This window comes from Rhopalosiphum padi, chromosome 2, assembly GCF_020882245.1.
Source record: "Rhopalosiphum padi isolate XX-2018 chromosome 2, ASM2088224v1, whole genome shotgun sequence".
Taxonomy (NCBI): Eukaryota; Metazoa; Arthropoda; class Insecta; order Hemiptera; family Aphididae; genus Rhopalosiphum; species Rhopalosiphum padi.
In genome coordinates this window covers 21,434,342-21,446,797 of record NC_083598.1, presented here as the reverse complement: position 1 = coordinate 21,446,797, position 12,456 = coordinate 21,434,342, and the positions used below count along the sequence as shown (strand labels likewise).

Genomic DNA, 12,456 nt, shown 5'->3' with positions numbered 1-12,456 from the left:
ATATTCCTTGTTTGAGTGTGAACACTGTGAACGTTGTATGTATAGATTTATTTTGACTCGCCATTTTTCATATCACTCAGACAATTGATTAAGATGAGTTTGTAAATTTGATGAGGCAGCTAAAGGATCCTCGTTTACAGATAAAATTACTTTGTCGTCGGCATAATCAGCCACAAATCACGATAGTTTATTGCGTGGTGACGTGGTAGATTGGTTAGCTACACATATTATATTAAAGAGGAAGGGGTATAGTATACCATCTTGAGAAACACTAACTTTAATTTTAGCAATTCCTATAATGTTGATGTATTATATTGGATTTGAAAGTGTCTATCAGTTAAGTAAGATTTAATTAATAAGAATAAAGAAGATGGGTTGATTTTTTATATTTGAATTGCAAGCCTTCGTACAAAACTCGGTTGAAGGCTTTTGATAATAATTATTTAAGGTGTAAAAAACAATAAATATTAATAATTATAATGTATAAAAATATGCTAACAATTTGTGGAACACCGACTGACTAGCTGGTCTTAGCTTTAATAGGTATTAGGTACCTAATAAATAAAATAATAATATGAAAAATGCACAACAAATATACGAATAATAATGTAAGTAGGTATATAAAATTTAAACCTTTATGGCTCACACTGGTAATAATAAATTAATAATAATTTTACTATCTGAGTAAAGAAAAACAATATTCTATATTAGCGGGCACCGATACCACCGTGCAACGTTCGGGTGAGAAGAAAGAAGACGGCGTACAGTGTCGCAATATATTCGCGCCTGGCGCGACAGCGTACAATGATAATCTGTCCCTTTAATGGCCAGTAAACTAATAAACACGTCTAATATCCGCCAAAAGTGCTTGTGGTCCACAATGGAGCAATCGAGCAATTCCCGATGCCTATACTCAAAAATCAGTTTTGTTTCTCGATGAGAACGATGACCAGTTGGCAAAACCATTTGATGATTTTAGGGCTCAAGGATTTTGACGTGTCCTAACTCATAAGCGTGAAGCGTCCACTGATTAAAATCAAACCGCTTTCTAAAAAATAAGGCGACAAATTAGACTAACCTAACAAGAAGGGAATCATTGTTAGATAATGGCTCGCAGTTTGAATCTAAGACAATGAGAGAGGCACTCAACAGGTAGAGAGCACCAGAATACATAACACTCCAGTATACCACGCTACACCTATATCGCGGACAAGTCGTTGCATGATAATTCACAGTGCTACTATTCTCCGACAACAATTAATCACGGTTACAATTTGTCGTAACTATAGTAAAATACTAAAATTGTATTAAAACGTATCAAGTACAAACAAAAGTTGTGGCTTGTGAGAAAAGTGTCGAGTTATTGAAATGGACAATGAATATATTAATTTTTTCACTGTATTTGTGTGTCCAGCATTATAATTAATATTGTATAAAAAAAAAATTCGTTTAAAATCATAATTTTTAACAGTCAATAACTAAATAAATATCATCTTTTTAATTATATGCATATAATTGTTATTAATGCAGAAATACACCAAATATTTACTTATGGTAATAGATTATAAAAATTATATTTAAGCAATAATTATATTTTTAATTTGAAAAACGTCACATACCTATATAATTAAAAAATAAGATCCACTAGCGTAGCCAGGATTTTTTTTCAGGAGGGCTGATCAATTTTTGTAAAATACAATCTATGATTTTTGTTGCGATTTGTATAGACCATTAAAAATTAAAATAATTTTTAAATTTTCTTAATATTTCAGGCCTCCCCCTGGCTACGCCACTGATAAGATCTGAACATTTTTTTGGTTACTAATTAACATTTTCATTTTTGTGTTGAGCATTAAATAAAGTAAATAAATATTATAAAGTATTTGTGTTGTTTCTATTTTACAAATGCACAGTATTGTAAATTTTAGGCTTAGAAATTTAGAATAATCCTTTTAACTTAATTAATTTTAATAATAAAGTTAATTAATTTATAACTAAGTTAAAAACAATACTATTATTTTTGGCATCACATGTAGGTTGTCTATAGATACTTTAATTTTAAAGCAAGTTGTGTGCATTTGATTATTGTAACTTTTGTGTAGCCCTGGATAATATTCTTGACTTGAGTTTTTTAATAGATTAATTCAATCTAATTTTAAAATTAACCAAGTAAAATCGATTATTCAAAACATAATATTTTTAATGCACTAATAAGAAGACAACACATGCAGGTTACAATGATCTCTTAATCAACTATATTAATAAAAATTATATTATTAACAGATATTTTTAAATGTATTCTTTTTTGTTTTTGTATTTGATTAATATTCATTAATAATTAGACAATAAGAGATCTATTGAGACACTTAACAGTAAATAATAACTTATATAGTAAAAAAAAAATAATAATAATAGTAAGGTTATTTTTCAAAAATAGGATTTTATAGATGTAATATTCATAATTTTTCATAAAATAATATCTGAAAGTATCAATATAATTCTATTTTCAAGTCTATGGCTAACAATAAAATATAATGGATTTAAACCATTTTTAAAAATGTCTTCATGTACTGGTTATAAATTTTTTTAAACTGACGTTTTGTATAAGGTGGTGGAGTCTTGTTCCTAATAAAATTTTCAGAATATGTTTTGTACATATATTCCAAACAAATACTGGTTTCAAAGAAATGTTTTTTTAATGTTCCAGGCATTCGATATGAACTCAAAACCCTAGGAATACCTTTCATGTACAGGAATACATTTTCATATTCTTTAAAAGGAACATTTTCTAGACTAACTTCTGAGTCACTCTCAGGTTCATATAAATTGTAGTCTTTGTCCAATGGTATTGAAGATTCTTTCATAAAATCTGTCATAACAACTGGTTCATTAATTACATTTACTTGTTTTGGTTGATTGGCTTTCAACGCAGTATCTCTATCAGAATACCAACTGTAATTAATTGGTTTCAAAATGGCATCGAGACGATGTTCAGAAATACCTAATGTGTTCATAAAAAAAGTTCTGCACACTTTTATAGATTCCTTATTTCTGACAAAATGGTATGTTGGACAGCTTTCAAAAGTATCATCTCTCTTTTTAGTCATACGTAGTTGAACTAATTGAGTTATTTTACAATTCTGTTCAGTTGCATTATGCAACATCTGAAATTCTTTATAGATTTGTCTTCGTTCAGGACCAGGTATAGAATAATAACATATTAACTGACAATCCTGGTCGCAATAAGGTGGAAGCATTTCACCATAACATTCTATTAGATCTTTATTATAAATTATAGATTCTGGAATTCCTGGAAAAATAATAAATATTTAAAATTTGTCCACATAAATTTATATTATGAATGACCTTACAAGTTTAAAAATAAATTGTCCTTACCATCAGTATGATTTTTTTCTAAAAGTTTTAAAATTTTTGTTTTTGAATTCTTTGAAATGCTTCTTTTTTCAAATGACAAGACATTTTTAGCATCATCTCCATCCAACATGTCTAAGTAAATATAATCACAGTCGTTTCCATTATTTCTTGATTTTGGAATCATATTTTGTTCTATTAACAATAAAAAAGAAATTAAAAAATTAACTGATTTCATTTTGATAAAACAATAAATAAAAAACATAAGAAAATATGTTTTACTATGTTAAATATTGAATTATAATTATTTGTTTCCATTAGTACAATATGAATACACTATATTTGAATAAATCAAAGCAATATTTTAAGGAAAAGCACAATTAGATTATAAAATTACCGTCAGAAATAATTTTTGTAATTGATTCTTTATGTGATTTCTTAACTACCTTTGAATTGCATTTATTTTTTGATATAGAAGTGATATTTGAAACATCAGTAGATACTTTTTTCAAATTATTAATGTTTGGTGTATATACCAATTTAGTCTGATTACATTCATCTGTCAACACTAAATAAATAATTATTTAGTAATATTATTTAATCTGGCAAACATACCATTATTAAAATTGTTATTATTATTATTCAGAAGGATCAATAATGTTAACTACACATAGTGTTCAGTAGTTATTATACACTTGTCAAAAAAAAACAGATTTATGCTACATATTTATGTATATAAAAGGTGGGCAAGTGGATGAGTAGATGAGAGATGAGTAGGTCACTATATCGGATGTGTTAAATATGAATACAATGACAGGTATCATTGTATACGAAAAACGATTCTGAACGGAGATGATTTGTGTGTCTAGTACAATTAGTAGGATATATTATATTATGACCTATATTTAAATTGTAATATATCATTATTTTACTCGATTTCATAAAAAATTAATTTCATATGATCATAACATATTTTTTATATTGACGCTGGAGTTTTTTTTTACAGTTATTTGAAGAAAAAGTTATGGAGAACATTGTGTTGGGTTTTTTAACCTTAAATATAAATTACAAAAATTTTATGAGCTATTCAACTTCGAAATTCCTTGCAAATATTCGCGATTTTGACATATTTCATAAATATTTGAACTTTTAATACTTATAAACAAAAATTGTGACTAACGATTTTTCATTTTTTTTACTACAATAAGAACAACTTATAATAAACCTTGTAATAAATTTTAAAGATTTTTTGGAATGCCAAATTTTTTATCGGCATTTCAAGAAAAAAAATTTATAAAAATCAAAAATTTCAATGGTCTATAAATAGTTTAAAAAAATTCTAAATATTTTGAAAATTTAATTGTAAATAGATAACCCTATTATAAACATTTAGTAAAAATTTCAAGTATTTACAATGATTCGTTTTTGAGTTACAGCAAAATCAAAAAATCAATTTTGTCAAAAAGTGGGGAAAAAAATCCGTAAAAGTTCCAGTTTTCTGTTACTCTTTCAGGGTTTATCCTGACGCTTTTAAATTTAATTAACAAATATTTGATATTTTTTTTTATGTTACAATTTAACAAGTTGTTACATTTTACGTCTTTAATTATTATTTTTAATGACAAATTATCTGTTAAAGATTGTTTAATAAATAAATCATGTTAACAATTAACTATAATAATAAACTAATAAATTGTATTTATTTAAAAATATAATTAGTAAACAATTATGTCGAATAAAAAAGTTACCTTTTACACTATTGTTTGTATAAATAGTTGGTTGTTCTTCCATCATATTTTTATAGTTTAATACATCCATATAAACATACTCCAAGTCAACTTTGGTTGAATTTTCATTATTTTTTTTTTTTTCTGGAATGTATAATATTATATTAAACATAAAAAGTTAAATTTTTAGTAAAACAGTAATATTTGTTGATTTTGTATTGATGTATAATTTAGTATATTATTATTAGTAGTATATGTTTTTATATTTCTTCAAATTACTTGAAATACTTCTTCAAATAGTGTCATATTTTAGTTATAATTGTATCGCCTAAAGCGAGGGGTAAAGTAATTATTTTAGAACTGAAGCGTAAAATATGTCTGTAATAGTTATAAATCTAAACTTAGTTTATCAATGATCAATTGATTTTTAATTTGTTGCTTATCTCTTAAATAATTAAATATATAAATTTTACAAAAGTAATTTTCAATTTTGAGGGTAAAATTGTGTTACAATAATTTATCGTACAACTTACAGATCAGCCAAAAATTATTTATAATGTATCACAAAAATAAATTATATAAGTAATACCTTTAGTGATTTCTTCTTCATATGGTTTTATACTTGTGTCTATTGAACTCTCTACATTTTTATGTTTAGACAGTGTTCCTTGTTTGTTATTAATATTATCCAAAATATCTATGACATCTCCATAATTGGATTTATTAAAAGTTTCTGAAAAATTATTCATATTAATATTTTTATTAACAAGGAATTTTTATTGTAAAAGAGTTAAAAAAAAAAAACATTCATTATTTCAATAAGTATTTATTATAAATAAAAACTTTGTTTTCTACGCAAACAATTTATTATTCTAATAAACTACATGGTCAGGTTGTCTATATTTTTGGACCCTTATGCTTAATAGTCAACACACAAATACACAATAATATGATTATTTTTTTAATAAAATCAATATTTAAAATGTTAATAGTATGTAGCAGAATACTATATTTAATTTTTAATGTTAGTATGAAAATATTGAATACAAACAAATGGTTTCTTTATTTTTAACAAGTTTTGAGGAATAAAGTGTCCTTTACAATATGTGTACTGCACTACTTCACTCACATTGATTTAAATATTTAAATTCTTATTGAAAATAAAACATATTATATGATAATTAAAATTTATACTCCAGAAGTTGAAAATGTTTATACAAATATTTTGCTTCATATTATTACATATTTTCATAATTTTTTTGAATTATATATGATTAATGATTATTAATATACATTATTTTAATTACCTTTATTGTCATTTATTTTAGTTGAACTAGATTGGGTTGCAGATGTATTAAAGATTTTTTCATTATTTTTTAGTTCTTGAACATCCAATTTATTTTCCAATGAATTTAACAATTTACTTTTATTTTTTTTTTCTTTAGTAATATCTTTAACTATCAAAGTGTTTTCTTCTAATTTACTAAATTCTAAATTATTGAAAACAAAATCAATATTTCTTTTACTACCTGAGGATCTATATTTTTTATCATAATCATCTTCAAAACGTAATACAAATGAATTCTACAAAATAAAAAAAAAATCTTTAATGATTAAATGATCAATGTATTTGTATCAATGTTACATTATAACTGTATACATACTTGTGGCTTAATTGATGGAATAGAATCATTATTCAGACTATAAACATCATTAATTTTTAAAACATCATTATTTTCAAAATGATCAGAACAAACTCGATCTGTAACTGTTGGTTGAAAATTAGGTAATCCAATGCTATTTATCCATTTTTTGAGCATTGTTTTATTTTCCAATGGAAATCTAAGAGTAATATCAAAATATAAATTAAAAAATTTTAGAATATAGTATTTAAATATTTAATTATATATGACCCAGCCTCACCCACCACCAGTAGGCAGAAAAATATCCATGTAAAATAAATAATAAGGATTTATATTTATATTTATATTTTTAATTTATATTTATTTATTCTTTTAAAATATAAAATATTTTATAATAATATATAATATAAATAATATAATATATGTATTATGTATACTATAATAGTAAAAACAAAATAATAAAATAACTAAACAATATTAATTTTTTGAAAAGAAACTTAATATTGTAACATATTTTCTTTTAGCACTCATATTTTTATAAATGGTAGTTAAATACCAAACTATAGCTATAACTTGGTAGTTTACAAGTTATAGTCATAAGTTGCAATTTGTAAGTATTAAGTCAACATTCAAGTGCCTTAATAAAAGTTAAGTTCATTCAAAGTTACTATAATTTATTATCAATAAAAATGTTATATATAATCAAATATTTGAATAATTATTTGTCTCATATGATATGAATATAGCACGGTGTTGCTATGAGCAGTCTAAAAAAAAAATGTTAATAGTTCTATTGTCTATGGCAGTGGTTCTCAAACTTTTTCCCATCGCGGCACATTATTATTAGTTATTATAAGTCATGGCATACTTTGGATAAATAATAAATATTATCTATTTATCGAATAATATGTATATACTATATAATGATGTCGGGCATTAGCTGTACTTGTATATATATATATATATATCATAGAACTGTTATGACGTGTATTATACATTATTGTACTTTCAATATTAAATGCTAATTTGTTTTACACTAAAATTTATAATTATATCTCTTATTTTGTAATTTTAAAGTTAATTTTTATAATAATTATATTTAAATATTTAAAAAAAATGATTTTATGTTTTTTTTATGAAAAAAGTTCAAGTTGTCGTGACACACCTTTCAGATTTAGCACACCAGTATATACATAGACTCTATGGTATAAGCCCTGGTTGTAGGCATATACTACCATTAGTTCAGCCATGCTCACTATATCTTAATAAGTTTGGAAGGAGGAAGAAATTTAGGAGAGGGTTAAAATCCTAGAACCCTACAGTGGCGTAATTTGGTCATGTTTGTGGGGGGGGGGATGAAATGTTTTAACATTTTACCTATACCCCCTCCAAAAATTTTTTTTTTATCATAAGCACCTTTCAGTGCAATATATTTATGTACGCATGAGGCATGGAATAAGTAATTACAAAATATTTACATTTACAAATACAGAATAGGTATTATACTTTCTTAAATTGTCTTATTGGTATCTTCATAACAGTTTAATACTTAACAGTTACAGTTTAGGCTTTTATCACAATAAGAGATCCACTCTACGTGGCTATAAAATATAGAAAATTTATAATAATATTATTAGATAAAGAAAAACATAGGTAAATTAAGTTAACCAGTCTTAAAAAAAAAAAGGTCATGGGGGGGGATACGACACCCAAATCCCCCCCGTAATTATGCCACTGGAACCCTACCACTATATACACCACTGATTCAAGACACCACACTGATGGATAATCAGATAAGCTACTGTAGTTGTATAAGTTTAATCTCAATACACTGTACAGTTTGTTGTGGAGATGAAAAGAATTCAGAAAAAGAATGACATTGTCAGATAATATTAAGTATACTATTATCCTATATTATTACATACTATTTCTATCATTTTATAATTTGTAATAATACTATTTAATTTTTGAAAGTAATAAAAATAACTACTTTACTTAAAAAATAATGTCTTTTTTCCATCTTTTACAAATGTCTTATCACAGCCTTGAATAATGCAGAATTCATTTTCTGTTGAATTATTTTGTATACCTGCTTCTAAATCATTTTTTTTCATAATATTATAAACAATATTTAAATTTATGTTAACCTAAAATTGAATTATACTTACTAGAACTATCATTAACACTTCTTTTTCGTTTTCTCGTAAATTTTAAATACTCATGTGATTGTAGATAAAGAGTTGGTACAGTATTATTATTCTTCATAATAGTTTGTCTAAAAAGCTGACCTTCTCGTCTAATAGTTATAGATGTAAAATCATCAGGATCAAAATGGATTGAGCATATTTTTGACAGAGGATCAAATTTGTCTTTGCGCCCACAAATTTTCCACCAGGTTTCACAAAGTGCTTTATTATCAATTGGAAAGTTGATGAAAAACAATCTATCAAACTGGTTTCTTGCATTTTGATTACATAATACAACCGCACATACATGGTCTATAGGCTGATTTGTCTAAAAAATTAAAAATATTATTAGATACTTATATGAACTAATAAAATAACAAAACTAACATCTACAAAACTTGTTATAGATGAAGATAATGACACAGAGTCCAATTCTAGCATTGATTCTTCAACATCTATATTATCTGGTTCAAATTCAGTATCGGAAAGAGATGATAGAAAATCGTCATCAAATCCTGTAGCTTCATTTGAATTCTAAAAAAGGAATTTAGCGATTAATTTTAGTAATTAAAAATTTTAAATTTAAATAAAACAGTCTTACACTATAATTACTACAAGATGATGTACTTAGAATTGAATCATCGTCACTGAATTTCAGATCGCTAGTATTTGGTGTATCTGGTAAATCATCAGAATCAATATCGGAACAGTTGAAATCACTTGTAGATGAAAATTCTTCATATTCAGAATCTGTCAATGGCTTAGTATCTACAACACTCTATATACAAATACATATACTAGGGCATTTTTTTTTATTCATAACATACTTATTATTATGTTTATTATTTACTTACATTGTTTGTATTGATCATGGGGCAAGCATTTGGTTTAAGCATATTGCTCTTATCTCCAGCTTCATAATCATCAATACTAAAGTGCTTGTCACATATTCTACTTTTTGCAATTGGTAACCACTCTGAACGGTTTGTTGCCATTATCCAAATGGGCAGTAACAACTGGTTATCGAATGGGAACCTACAATATTATACACAATAATGTTTAAATTATTATTATTCAACCATAAGCAAGAATATATATACTCGTGTAATTTAACTCCATCATCAGAAGTCTTCAAACATCCCAAAACACAACAACGATTTTCCATGGCAATGATATGAACTATAATATACTAATTAAAAAAAATAAAAATTATACATGTTACATTATACAAGTTGCATAGGAATAAATTATAAAATAAAATTAAGATTAGTAGATCAGTTATATACCTATAGTACTTACCACTCTAAAATTAGTACTCCAATAGTTGTACTACAGTAGTATAGTAACACTAATGCACTATAGACTGTAGTTCTATAATAGTAGTCACTACAAATAATATATAATAATAATAAAATTATATATTCTTTTTAACAATAAAATACAAATTACTGTAAGTAATTACTCTTTTTATTACTCTAAGAATTAACATAAAAAATATAATAATGTTATCAGTTATCAAACGATATTATCTTTGACGATATCAGTAATTATTATTTACTCTATGCCACAGTGATTTTCAAGCTGCGCTTAAAACAATATTTAGATTTATCGCAAGATTTTGTTTGAAAAATGAAATAATGACCAGTAAAAAGTTAAAATTGTGATAATACTTAAAAATAATAAAATAAATTTAGGCATAAAAAAAAAATAGTTGTTAGTGCGAAAAAAAGTTTAAAAACTACTCTATGTAAATATTAACTTTAGATGATCGATTTTATCCTAACTAACATCAGTAATATCACAGAATATAACACTGATCCACGATCTAAGAAATACAAGTTACTCAATGCAGATAATGCAGTAATGTTATTTGTTTGGCCAACGACCCAATGTTTATCTCAAAATATTGCCACAGGCTAAGATAGAATCGTGATTATAGCCTTGAAAAGCGCGCTAAACACGTCTAAACAGTTATTTCGTGACAATATTATTTCACCAAGAATATCTTAAATTGTAAAATGGCCCTTAAAGGTTAATGCCTTTTTCACACGATACTACGATAGCTGTTATTGGCTATTGTATTTATACTGATGAGTATTAATAATATATTAATATAAAATGAATAATGATAAAATATATTTATATTTATTTTTGCATTCCGCATTCCAGTAATATGGTATTAAGTACTATAGATCCGTTTAATCTTTTTTTTTTTTAGGTCCATGACTTAGTGAATAACAAAAGTATGGCTTATCTATATAGTATACTATTTAGGTATCTAATATAGTTTTTAATAAATGGAACGTGTCCTATTTATTGCTAATCAAAATACAGAAACATTATACCATTATTTCATAACCAGTGATGTGTGTTTCTAAGCACAGTATTCATTTACCAATATACAGTATCTTCACCATCGTTTTTGATTCAATAAATTGCAGTATAATATCATTGAATTTTATTGTTTAACCTTTAGAGTTTAAACATATCTTTAGTAACGGGTTGTGATCAATGAAGTAAAAGTTTATATGTTCTTGAGTAGTTGAGTGTACCTACCTTTATCATATATTCATATGCAATTCAAATGTATATAATATAAAAAAATATTATAGGTGAATTGGTGAGATAATAGCTACATAAGTACACCATAAATCTGACATACTGAATAATACTGAATAATATGATATAAAAAATTATTACCAAAAACTAATAATTTTATTATATTATAATATATATTGTATTTGTATAGGTATGTCCCCTGAGTATGTGATATACTCCAACAGGTGTTTGTATAGGTACCTATACTTACTTTATACCACTTATTTATTTTATTTATTGAAGCTTGAATTTATGATTCCTCTAATAAATAACGCTGGAAAGAATAACCCTTTATTAAAAATGATATGTACCATTGTACCAATGTAACTACCTCACAGATATATTCACGAGATTTCAATGTCAGTCTATATGATTTAAAAACAATCAATTTTTCAAGTCATAATACATTTGAACTAAAATGTCAAGTCAGTACTAATATATTATTAAAACAATTATAAATAATATTAATATTTCATAATTGTTTTCTTAATTTGAATATGAAATATATTTTTTCATTATTATTAAGTGTTGTCTGGTAGACATTTTATGTTTCCGGAAGAAATCAATGGAAAACGTTGAATATTGAGCTTAGAGTATTTTTTTATGTAGGTATTTGATGTAGTTCCATTCACGAAGGTTTCTTCAAGATATTTAAATAACTTTTGTCTCTTCGGCACCAATAGGAATATTTAATTTTATATTTTTAATAATTAATTCTTAAAATAACTATTATAATAATTAAATATTAATCAAAGCCCCCACTGCCCCTACCTTTTTTTTAATTTCGTAAAATCGAATTATATGGGGTTATTTTTTCTGGATTATTTATTCGCGATATCAAATTTGGAAACGATACATATGATTAAATTATATGTATATTCTGTGTCTGTGGTTCATTTCATATAATTTAAGAGAAAAATCTATGTTAAC

General features: G+C 25.2%; 1 protein-coding gene across 4 annotated transcripts; it reads right to left on the bottom strand.

Annotated features, from left to right (window-relative positions):
• Positions 1–1,489: 1,489 nt before the first annotated feature.
• On the bottom strand, positions 1,490–10,532 carry LOC132921565 (uncharacterized). Of its 4 annotated transcripts, XM_060984647.1 has the most exons (15): positions 10,228–10,522; positions 10,029–10,117; positions 9,783–9,963; positions 9,530–9,706; positions 9,316–9,462; positions 8,911–9,256; positions 8,738–8,837; positions 6,764–6,941; positions 6,629–6,683; positions 6,407–6,556; positions 5,689–5,832; positions 5,121–5,243; positions 3,770–3,940; positions 3,397–3,567; positions 1,490–3,310 (listed from the first exon to the last, which is right to left on the bottom strand). In XM_060984647.1, the coding sequence occupies exons 2-15, from the start codon at positions 10,091–10,093 to the stop codon at positions 2,541–2,543; spliced, it is 2,778 nt and encodes a 925-aa protein (XP_060840630.1). In that variant the 5' UTR covers positions 10,094–10,117; positions 10,228–10,522; the 3' UTR covers positions 1,490–2,540. The 4 variants fall into 4 exon arrangements, with proteins under 4 accessions (XP_060840630.1, XP_060840629.1, XP_060840628.1 ...); XM_060984646.1 differs by having other exon boundaries at positions 6,407–6,683; positions 8,738–8,834; positions 10,228–10,532; XM_060984645.1 differs by having other exon boundaries at positions 6,407–6,683; positions 10,228–10,525.
• Positions 10,533–12,456: the final 1,924 nt, after the last annotated feature.

Bases quoted from the DNA above. Each gene is read 5' to 3' on its own strand.
- LOC132921565 (XM_060984645.1), bottom strand. From the start codon at position 10,093: ATGGAAAATCGTTGTTGTGTTTTGGGATGTTTGAAGACTTCTGATGAT. The intron at 9,257-9,315 runs GTTAGTTTTGTT...TTAATTTTTTAG, and splicing joins CTATAACAAGTTTTGTAGAT to ACAAATCAGCCTATAGACCA. The intron at 3,311-3,396 runs GTAAGGACAATT...TTATTTTTCCAG, and splicing joins AGAAAAAAATCATACTGATG to GAATTCCAGAATCTATAATT.